Consider the following 12,267-nt stretch of genomic DNA (forward strand, 5'->3'; position numbering starts at 1 on the left):
TATATTATATTTAATTTATAATTATATCAGACAATGCACCTACAAAAGCAGATGATTATAATTAAATTAGCCAACTTGGTAACACATTAGTCATAGCAGCATAGGCATAGCCTTATTAATGTTTTGTGTGGCGTCGCCGTCGTGTACAACGATACTTAAGTTTTTTAGGTGATTTGACAAAGTTGTTGTAGAGTTGTGATATGCCATTTTCTTCTGGCATATCTGGCACTCGGCTTTTTGGGCATTGTCTTTGCATATTTTAAAGTGTAACCACACGTCTGATGACTTCTTCGTCGACATGTCTGCTGCACATGTCCTTGTTGTTTTCAACACAGATAATCTCCACGTGCTTGTTATAGAGAGGTGGAGTCAAGGCGCCGCTTACTTTCGTTTCATTGGAATGGCAGCGGGAAGGCGCCGCTTACTTTCGTTTCATTGGAATGGAGGCGCAAGATTTTGGAGGCAACTTCGATTTTTTTTTATGTTCGAAGCTCGTGCCATCGAACGAAGCTTCGAAGTATTTAAGACAGCCCGAATCTATACATATCCTACTCTTACTAGTTACGTTGCTGGCCAGTATGACTACTACCATACCGTCTTTACACCTGTATCACTGTACATATTATACTACAACTCTGTAGATACATCTGATTAGCACTACACTCTGTAGTACCAATTTGTATATTTTGTACCCAGTTTAATCACATGTACATTATATATTGCTGTTGCACTTTACGGCTACATTTTCACTCTGGTTTAGGGGTGTAAAGATACACGTATCCGTACTGAACCGTTTCAGTGTGTACCGTACTGTACCGAACGGCTGTGTACTGAACGAATACAATGGTATGTTAACCACTAACGACCGCCCACCCTGGGCTGTTTTTTTTCACAATCTAATATAATTATTAGTGCTGTCAGGCGATTAAACAAATTAATCGCATTTTAATCGCATAACCATTTTAGGCCTGATATTCTATAATCATATTTCAAATTGCATGTGTCCGGCTGGCAGAATTCAGTACTGTATCTACAAAACCTTGTTTAATCATCTTCCATTTATTAATTTGCTTAGATTTTTCAGGTCTGGTCAATTTTAGCATGGTGTTATTCAGTCATTTGGTTCATTACAATTTACTCAAGCCTAGTAACAGACACAGTATTTCTGACACTGGGAATAGATTCCCTGAGATCCATAAATGTCCCTAGAATCAGATACCAAGAACATGCAAATGGTCCATACTAAAAAAAAGTCTGTAAATGTGTATTCTACGTTCTTATGGAATGAATGATAAAAAATAATAATAATTAATTTGAGTTAATTTTCATAACGCAATCATTTGCTGTGTAATTAAGTAATCTGATTAACGCGATAAACTGACAGCCCTAATTTTCAACTGACCTAATCATTATTAAAAAAATAATAATTTACAAGTCGATTATTAATTTCAATATAGAATATTTGTTGACAGCCCTACAAGTACAATTAGTTACTGCACACTACATCACCCCTGAGTGGAACATAGAAAGCCAAACTTTCCCCCACTGTACCGAAAAACCCGTACCGAACCTCGACTTCAAAACCAAGGTACGTACCGTACCGTGGTTTTTGTTTACCGTTACACCGCCTGGTTGGATGCCAAACTTCTTTTCGTTGTACTGTACTTGTGTACATGTCCTGCCTGGGTGTCAGAAAAACACAATGGAACTTCAAAACATTAAAAAAGAAAGTAAGAAAACCTACCACTTCATAAGGAACATTAGGTCTCCACAAGAATCAGTGGCTCCGATGATCTTCTCTGGTTCAAGACTCCTCTCAAAGCCACGTGCAACTAGAATGTCATCCTGAAAAGACAAAAGTAGATAAAACATGTTCTGAAGGACAGTAAGCACTAAATAAAAAGTTGAGGATACACCCTGTGCCATCTCTCCTGGGTGCCAGCTGACGCAAAAAATAATAATAATAATAATAATATTCCAGCATACACCAAGATCAGTACACCAGGATTCAGATGTTTAAGATAAGATTTTTTATTTTTTTTTAATCCACTTTTTCTCCCATTTTCTATATTTTCTCCCCTCCCAATTTCGTATCATCCAATTCAACCCTCCCCTGTCACGAACGCCGTTTCTTGCCTCCCACAAGCCGGCTGCAATGTGGACTAAGTCATACATAGCACAAGTCCCCTCCGGTACTTGAGGTAACAGCAGTCGCATCTTTTCACCTGCGCAGCTCGATCTCTCAGTGGCGAGGAGTAACGCGTGGTAGGCTCACGCTGCCCCCGACACTTCCTGATTCCACTGCGCAGGCGCACCAACCGACCTGTAGGAGTCGCTGTCCACAACGCCCGATCCCCACCCATCAGTTTCCCACCCCCTAATACGGCCAATGTGTATTAGTACGGACAACCAGCTAAACTGAAAGCAAATGTGGAGCGCTGGGCTCGGCTGTCTCCAGATTTCGTGGCGAGTGCCTTGCCCACTACGCCACGTAGCCGCCCAAGATAAGATATTCTTTTATTGATCCCCCTGATCATAGCAGCATGGGGAAGGGGTACAGGTATGAGCATGGTAATAGTAATAGTGGAAGACATAAATACAGGCAATGAAATTATAGTACAGTAGAAAAGTTTAAATAGGCAGTGTAAACAATATAATTAACTCTGAATATACGTATGAATATACACATCTGAGCCAGTAGTTAGTCAGCAGATCAAGGTGCAGATGAGGGTCTGTATGCCCCATCAATTATATAACTTATATATTACATTACAATAAATATGGTTACAACAAACACTAGAATCCAAATATATGCTGCTGTTGGGGGTGGGGTGGCGGTAATGATGGGCATGGGGGGTGATTGGGAGGAGTGCCGGTGTTGACGGGTGGGGGAGGCTAGAGGTGGTGGCAGAGAGGGGAATGAGAAGGAAGCTGGCTGCTATCCTGGAGAATCCCTCCCAACCCCTCTACAATGAGCAGCACAGACGCATACCCCCCCCCCCCCCATGCAGGGCTGTACGCTAAGCTTTTTCACTAGGGGCACACTTGCCCCTAAATGAGAAATTTAGGGGCAAAAAAAATTTTTTAGGGGCAAATTTTTAAATAAAATTTTTACCATTATTAAAAAAATATGTTCCTCCTGCCTCATTACTGTGGTCCTTTTATTTAACATTTAAGTGCGTTTGTTTTCAGGTTTGTATCTTTTATAATGAACCAACTGAGAAAGTGTGTAAATCACTAATAGAACAAAAACAACAAACTGTGTGTGTGTGTGCGCGCGCGCGCGCGCTTGTGTAGTGCTCCTTGAATGAGATCACCACAACACACACACCATTGCATTAATCAGGAGGACAAGAAACTCTGCATACATTTGTTTCACAATGAAAAGTGCTTTAGAAATCAAATGAATTATTATTGTAAATAACCCCATGAAAGGTTTATTTGTATGGGTAATTACCTGCTTCATATTTGTGATGTTACTGGTTTCAGTGTGTGCCTAAAGTGATCAATGTGTTGGGCCGTTTATAGAGATCTATGCCAATTAATGTTTATGTATATCCGGGACTTTTTTTAATAAGAATTGAGAGGTATTTGTATATGTGACCTTTATTTTGAAACCCGTGTTGCGACGCAACCTTATTTACATTTGCGCTTTTGACAGTGAAATGTTCAGTCCAACTTAGCTGGAAGGAAAGACTAATCAAAAAGGTTTAATTGACCCGTATGAGGCTCTTACGGTAGGACTACTCACCTAATGCATAGCTGAACCTGAACGTTAGAAGTGTCCGTGTCCCCGTCAATCAATCATCACATCATCACGTCAATCATCATCATCTTATCATCTCTCCACATCGGACGTGGTTGTCATAAGATGGACTGATATCCACTCCGTTGTTCTTTTTTGCGTCTTAAATGTATTGAAATGAGGTGCTTCTTTGGCGATGCAATAGCCCATATTGAAAGGAAGAGAGCCCACATTCAGTTTCGTTTTGCTAGGAATTATGGGATTTGGATGTATAGACTACGCAGATAGGGACATGGTCTTTAATCGCACGATAGACTACAAGTACCAGGTACTAGCGTGACCCAGATTCACTCCACACGCAAATCTTTTTTTTCACTCAGGCTATCGGTGATCGCAGTAAGTTCATTCATTGCCGACAGATTCTTTCATAGCACCACAACATTGTGTCGCACTGTACAGCCCTGGTTGTAGGCTAATGTTTTTAAAAAAATGTATCCAATTTGTATGGATTAATTTAGGAGTGAAATGCGAATGAAGGGTTGAAATCACAACTCGCAACGTTGCTCCCAAATAATATTTCCAACTCGCAACGGCCAAATTAAGGGGCAATTTGCGACGAGATCATCGCACTGTACAGCCCTGCCATGGTATACTTACTCAGAGCATATATTTAACATTTTTAGATTATATATTAGATTAGATATATATTGTAACTATATTTATTGTCATCAGGTGACTACTTTTTACATCCTAAAATAAATATAACTGAGAGGGCATACATACCCTCATCTGCACCTTGACCTATTTACACTGCCTACTTGCCCATACCCGGAGTTAATTAATATTGTTATATTGTTTACACTGCCTATTTTTATTGTATTTTTACTTCTCCATTGTACTATAATTTTATGACCTGTATCATATCTTCTACCATCACATGGTAGAAGCTATGATGTCTGAATTTCCCCAAGGGAATCAATAAAGGAATATCTAATCTACTCGGGTCAAATCGGTTGAAAAACGTGTTATACTCGTTTGCACGCTCTTATGCCTAGCGGTTAACGTTCTGTAGTGTAGTAGTGAAAGCGTTAACCCTTTTTAGTGTGGTAGTGAAAGGGCTAAAAACTGTTTCACATAGACGATTCTTTTGTGCAAATAATTCAGACGGACGTATAAAAATGTATGTCATGTGTTCTAATGAGACATTAGTGCGGCAAAAGAAACATTTTATTCACCTTGATTTTTTTAAAGGTTTCGGATGACAAAATACTTTTGACCAAGTCCACTGTCTGATAAACATGCTCTCTCAACAAGGTCTCTCTCCAATCTTCTGACAAACGACTACAACCCATTGAACCCAACAATGAAATTAGGAGAATATATAGGGCTATGTACCTTTTAATAGACCAATTCATACTGTTCCATGTTTCCTATATGCTTAGATGACCTGCAGCCTGTCCATAATGATGATTTTAGCACTGTGCCAGTGTAGGAGATCACACTTGGTTTTAGTGCTGTGATGTAATCATGTAGCGCTGCTGTAACGTAGCTATGTGCGGTGTGAGAGAAACAGACTCATCGTCTCCTATCGTCAACAAGACCCCCACCATCCATTGTGTTCAAAGACCGGGCCCACACCACTCACTCTCCATATCAACAACCCCAAAACACGTTCCCCCCTTACAAACTGACCCCCCCCCCCACACGGAGCAAAACAATTCACCTCCCCCAAAGACCCAGAATGCATGTTTTGACCAGTGTTGGGACAGTAACGAAGTTACTTTTTGCCGTTCTAGTACTCTTAACGCATTACTTTTTAAATTCAGTAACGCTGTTACCGTTACTAAATGGTTTGTTAGTTCGTTACTGCGTTCTTTTTATGTAGATAAATAGCGAGCGTCCTCCTAACTCCGTTTGATTTCGCCTGAGTTTGTTTTGTTTACAATAGAGAGTGTCCATTTCTTTCCGTAGCCGCATTTCTGGTTTTCGCATTTCTGATTGGCCACTGACTGACGTTCTCTGACGTTCTCTGACCAGAGAGCGTCAGTCAGTGGCCACTGGCCAATCAGAAATGCGCAAACCAGAAATGCGGCTACGGAAAGAAATAGACCCTCTCTATTGTAAACAAAACAAAACGAAACGAACTAACAAACCATTTAGCAACTACTTGGAGAGATAATTAATATACAACATGGAAACGAGATAAAGAACATGTTTGAGGCGCTGCTGGAGTCAACTGGACTAACGTTACTACATCTCGACCATCGCAGACTTTGGTGAGTGCAATGTGTTCACTGAAACTCAAGTTGATCAACGGATTTTGACTGTACGAAATCTGCCAGGGAATCTCATAATACTAATCAAACAATATAAATATAGTCCTTTCATGCACAATTGATATCCTAACTATTCTAACGTTGCAATGCTTTGATTGATATCTTAAACAACATTGCAACTTGCAAGATGGTGAATGAATTAATGAATGAATGAATGAATGAATGAATGAATGAATGAATGAATGAATGAATGAATGAATGAAAACTTTATTTAACAGATTGCAGAATGGGTACAATACAGTACGGCTCAATACATACAATTGTTAAGGGGATGCAGACCTGAGAAAGACGTTTGTCTTGTTTCCATCAGGGTCCCCCATTTTCAATTCATATAGACATTTATGACATACACAACATACATGACATTTATGGCATAGGGACATATAGGTATTTAGTACTGATACATTTGTGACATAAACGGTATTCAAATATACAGTAGTTACCCCTAGCTTTGGGTAGGGCGTTCCACATTGTTGTGGCATAATTGCGAAACGTGTTTAGTCCCTTGTTTGAGCCGAATCTGGGTTTTACATGATTTGTTGAGCTTCCTCTGGTGTAGTGGTTGTGGTATTCACTGACCTTTGGGAAGTATTTTGACATGTACATGGGTACCCCGGTCGTATAGTGTATCTTGTAGACCAGGCCCATTGCAAGTTGCTGTACTCTGTCGTCTACTCTAAGCCATCCTAGGTTGTCAAAGTGGGCAGGGGTGAGGTGGGTTCTGGGGTTCAGGTCAAGTAGTAGTCTGACCAGTTTGTTTTGTGATGTTTGTAATTTTGTTTTAAGCGCCTTTGAGGTGCTTTGGTACCATGAGGTGCACGCATAGTCGTAGTACCCTTGAATTATAATGGTTATAATGAAACGCTCCGGCGACATCAAGGCTGCTCCTTCAACCGGCGCACTTCTTATTATATCGACTCGGGACAACATTTGTTTGTGTCAGATTTGTGTTTGTATCTAGACCACATTGCTTAGCAGAGTTCGGTGATGTGAATGGAAACGGTCAAGTTGATCAACCTATTTTGAGTATCTGGGGCATGGGACTCGGGAGCAATCTTTTTTTTAATTTTAATTTTTTAAATAACTAAAGTTACTTTTCACAGTAACTCATTACTTTTGGGTGTAAGTAACTAGTACAGTAACGAAGTTACTTTGAAATGAAGTAACTAGTAAAGTAACTGAGTTACTATTTTTCAGTAACTAGCACAACACTGGTTTTGACCATTAGTTAACTTGTATCGAATAGCCTTAGAAATCTATGGTGAGATAGTGCCCATTTTTGCGCTACATCAGGTCGATCTGAAGATTTGAATGTTGAATCATGAACTATTATCATATCTTACGGAGTATCGGGTTGTAATTGGATTTACATGGCAAAAACGAGAAAAATCGCATTCCTGGGTTAGTAGTGATCCACTCTGCGCTATAGACATTCAGAGATTTTATAGAGGAATATATTGGTGAGGCAATGGCAAAATATGGCACCACTATGCCAGGTGATCAATAGTAGTAATAGCCAAGTTTCAAGTTTCTTTATTAGTTGTCATACAGAAGTACAGAATACTTTTATATAAAATGATTCTTGCTGTTTTGCTAGAGATTGTGCTAGATAAAAATAGATAAGTATAAAATAAGTATAAAAAGAAGTCAAGTACGTAGACAAAAGTATTCAATATATACATATATACAATGTACAATGCAGAGTAGAAAAGTAACTGAGTTACAATACAATATACTATACAGTACAATGCAGAAATGGGATGAGGTACAATTTACAGTAAGTTGTAATGAGGTATGGGTTGTAGTGCAAATTCTTTGCCAATAAATATAAAGTGTGTTTAGGTGTTCTAAAGTGTGTGCTGCAGTGAGTTGTTTGTTTAAAGTGAGTGTGTGCGTGTGGATGTGTGTGCTGTGAGTGCATTTGATGGTTGTTACATAGTGTTATTGTCATTAATTTAGCATTCTGATGGCCTGAGGATAGAAGGTCTCTCCACACTATGTTAGCGCTGTACCAGTGTTGGGAGAAAGTTCTAGCAGAAACCATTATTCTGCACTAGCTGGGAAAAAAACGTTCTAGGTTGTTTGTACTTTTAAACCAATGAGAATCATCAAGGGCAGTCGTAAAACTGCGCCAAGCACACTACTTTTATAATAATGCAGGACCTCTTTTAGAGACGTCTTTATTCGGCATGCAACGACATGGGACATGCAATGGGTGGCACACACACATTGTCTTTCTCAGGGTCGCCGATGCGATTGAGCTCTGCGCTTAACCCATCCCGTCGTCGGGAGCAGACAGGGCATCGGGCAGGGAAAGACGTCTTCACAAGAAGCCGGGATGCACTGAATAAGCGCAAGTCCATGATTCTATCCTGCTGTACACCCACCGCACAGGAAGCCTCGTATCGTGCCAGCCTCCGAAAGCCGGTAAGCCACACACTATTGGTGAACAATTGTGTCTACCATTAGCCAAAGAGATGACACAAATCATGTGTGGCGAGAAGGCTGCCAAACTGTTAAATTTGGTGCCGCTTTCAAACGACACTGTGTCACGGAGAATAGGAGCCATGGCAGATGATGTTAAACGTGTGTGTGTGTGTCACTTACTGTGTGTGAGAGTGTGTGTATGTGTGTGTGAGTGAGTGAGAGAGGAGAGAGCAAGGGAGAGAGGAGAGAAAGAGAGGAGTGTTTGGATGAAATACTGTACAGTTGTTATTTTGTTCATAATGTTCTCATTTGCTGTGAGAATTATTTTGTATTTATTGGTTTAAAATACAGAGACAGTGCATATTAAGGAACATTTACTGTAAATATGCCAGTTTAGCCAGGTTGGCAAATTTTTCCAAAGTTGGTTGGTTATTATTCTATTATTAATGTTCTCACTGTGTGAGGGAGATTTTGGTATTTATCGGTTTAAAATACAGAACAGGAACATTTACTATAAATATGCCAGTTTAGCTAATTTTTCCAAAGTTGGTTGGTTATTATGAGAGAGAGAAGAGAGAGAGAGCGTGTTTGGATGAAATACTGTACAGTTGTTATTTTGTTCATAATGTTCTCATTTGCTGTGTGAGAATGTTTTTGTATTTATTGGTTTAAATTTAAAATACAATAAATAATATTAGGAATACATTTGCAAAAATGTATATGCATCACCTTCTTATGCTTTATTATAGAGGTGTACTGCATGTTCTCAAGCCTAACCACAGACTGAGTGATGGAGTTATAGAGCTGCTTGATCGAGAAACATGCAGATGCAGGCAACTGGTATTGAAACCATTTCAAATAATTAGTATTGAAATATACCATTACCAAAAAAAATTATATTTTAAAACACTAGTATATAGCATGTACAGCATACATTGTAGGACAGTTTGATTGTAGATGAAAATAAGCATTTGTAACTTTATTACAACTGTTGTTTCCCTCAAACAAAGTGGCAGGGCATTTAAATAAAATTGCTTACCTCTTTTTTCTTTTTGGGTTTACTGCCTCCGTCTTCGTCATCAGACGACCTCTTCTTGGGGCCACTGGGTTCTTTGGTGCGTCCTGAAGGGCCTGTGCTAGGTTTGGGTGTCCCGCTGCTCGGAGTGGAGCTCCCACTGCTGCCTTTCTTGTAGTTCTTCATGAAGTCACCGATCAGCTCAGAGCAGTCCAGGTTCTTCTCTGGCTCCCATGTGTTGTGCTTCCTGAGAGTGACCAAACCACAGGAAGTCGGTGAATATTCCATTCAAAAACACACAAAACAAACAATCAAGAGAGAACTATTCAGAACGTTAATAGGGACTTGAGAGTAAAATGCTGCATGTCAGATCCATTTAGCTGATGCTTTTATTCACAGAGTGACTTACAAGTTATGTACAACAAGTCAGCAGGAAGGGTACAACTCTGGCAGCTAAGGGTCAGTAGTAACATTGTTCATCAAACAGTGTTGAACTTGAGTGCATGTTACCATAGTAGGTAGGTAATAATATAGGCATGGTAGATTCCTTAGTAGTAGAGTGCATACTAGTGAAAGACAGTACACCAGAAATTGGTGTAAGTAGTAAGTAAGTACAGTTCAACTTACTCCGAGTATCCCTTCCACTTCAAGAAGAACTCAACTCTGCCTTTGACCACCCTCCTGTCCAGAACCTTCTCAACAACATACTCTTCCTCTTCAGAGGAGGAGGAATCATCTTGAGACTTCTTTCCCATTGCAATGTTAGCTGATGAGCACTTGCTCTCTCAAAGGAGTGGAAAATGGCACTTCCTTGTACAGGAAGTGAAAATCTGTAACGTTAGAGGAAAAAAAGTGATATCATCAACTTTACATATAGACCTCTCCCGTGTGTCCTGTAGCTATAGACAAATGGATGGGCTATTAATAGATCGCTCCTAGCTTTATCTGTGGCACGTGCAGGCTTTCTACATTGATGTCTTCTAATATATTTAATATTACTGCTAAAGCAAGGGATGGTGAATTCCGAAGCACAATAAATATATAATAAAAAGACGGAAAATCGCTAGCCAAAAACAGCTTGGATCCGTTAGCATTGCATATCAGGTCACCGACTTCACCATGAAATTGCAACATCCGGTCATTTAACGCTAGCAATGTGGCTCTAAAATTCAGCTAGTTAAAAAAAAATATATATATATAATCCTTCTGTAAAACGCGATTTACCTCTCAACCACATGCAGTTTAATGACCAATGTATTGGTAAACGGGAACGGAAAACACCGTTCATTAAAAAAGAAACATAAACCGGGGCTAGTCAACACCGTGAAGAGGTCTATTGTGATGGAGGATCATTCCGCGGTGCGACGCAGATAAGGCCGTGATCGCGGTTGGCAACCATTCTTGCTAATCGTTTCCCCGTCGGTGAAGGAGCACCGGGGGAGCTAACGTTAACAACACAGATAACAAACATTCGCTTAATATCTCTCACACATTCTTACAAGCTAACGGTAGCGTGTGGGTCTGGAGGCAACGTGGTGCAGTGCTGTGTGTTAGTAATAATAGCCAAGTAGCGAAATGAGCTATGCTGCTAAAAAACGAAAGGCTGCTAATGCAGCTAACGTCAGCTACGTAACTAACTAACGAGCAGTGTTGGCTAGCGAGCCCACAGTTACTGCTCTTGCGATGCTAAGTGAGCAGCATTAGCCGCATAGCAAGCGAAAAGGTGTGCATTTAAAATAATACAAGCTGCTGCCGTACCAAGCCGTTTAGATTATTAACGTTGCTACTAGCTTTTTTGGTTGTGGCTCGCCAGTCTGTGCGGGTCAGTTTGGGGCTTTTCTTCGAGCAACAATAGCTGCTGATGTGCGTAAAAGCGCGCGCTAATATACGCACAATAAACGCGCACGCCCAGGCCAGAGTCTCGAAGGGATGGAAAATGTCACTTCCCTTACAGGAAATCTGTAACCTTAGAGAAACAAGTAGTGTTATTACAAGACCAACGTATGTCGCAATTGTTCATTTCGTCGGGCAGATAAGGCCGTGACAGTAGCCACAGCGGCAACGAGCGGGATCGCAGAGCGAGCTATGCTGCTATAACGTTACCGATGCAACGCATTCAAGTGTTTCCATTTTGACGAACGGAGCCCCCGCGGCCCTGGAGCTAACGTTACCTACATAGCTAACATATAAACATCCGCGTATCTCTCATACAACTAACACACGGATGCGGTGCTAGTTAGTTAGCCAAGTAGCTAAATGAGGCATGCTATAAAAAAATGAAAGCCTGCTAATGCAGCTAACGTTAGCCCACGTAGCTAACAAACGGGGTGGTGCTAGCTCCAATTAGCCACCGCAATGTTACTCTCTCGCAATGTCACTGCACGTAGGCAGCTATATAGCAAGCGAATCGGTGTGCCTTTAAAACAATACAAAATGCTGCCTTACCGGACCACTGTTTTTTTTGTTGCTATTAGCTTTTTGTGTGGCTTGCCAATCTGTTTGTCAGTTTTTTTGTTTGCTTGCTTCGAGCCACAAAAGCTGCGCTGCGTCTGCCTGCCTGCACGTAAAAGCGCGCTAACTCACTACGCAGCACGATGATGTGACGCCCAGACAGCGCACGGGAAGCAGCGCTGCGGACCCACACGGGCTCTTCACCTGAGCTCTGGGAACAATACCATTATACAAACCTATCTCGTACACTTGAACATTATAATTTAGGTATTGACTTTTCACATTTGCAAGCT

General features: G+C 40.6%; 1 protein-coding gene across 1 annotated transcript in view; it reads right to left on the reverse strand.

Moving 5' to 3' along the window:
* Nucleotides 1–12,104, reverse strand: part of cbx5 (chromobox homolog 5 (HP1 alpha homolog, Drosophila)) — a 32,059-nt gene extending 19,955 nt beyond the window's left edge. The window contains exons 1-4 of the mRNA XM_084332611.1: nucleotides 11,969–12,104; nucleotides 10,151–10,353; nucleotides 9,548–9,770; nucleotides 1,745–1,845 (exon numbers count right to left, since the gene is read on the reverse strand). Coding sequence (XP_084188737.1) covers nucleotides 1,745–1,845; nucleotides 9,548–9,770; nucleotides 10,151–10,278 — 452 coding nt within the window. The 5' untranslated portion in view covers nucleotides 10,279–10,353; nucleotides 11,969–12,104. The remainder of the gene's footprint in view (nucleotides 1–1,744; nucleotides 1,846–9,547; nucleotides 9,771–10,150; nucleotides 10,354–11,968) is intronic.
* Between the last annotated feature and the right edge of the window lie 163 nt (nucleotides 12,105–12,267).

The sequence above is a fragment of the Notolepis coatsorum genome (assembly GCF_963971535.1).
Source record: "Notolepis coatsorum genome assembly, chromosome: 17".
In the NCBI taxonomy this organism is placed as follows: Eukaryota; Metazoa; Chordata; class Actinopteri; order Aulopiformes; family Paralepididae; genus Notolepis; species Notolepis coatsorum.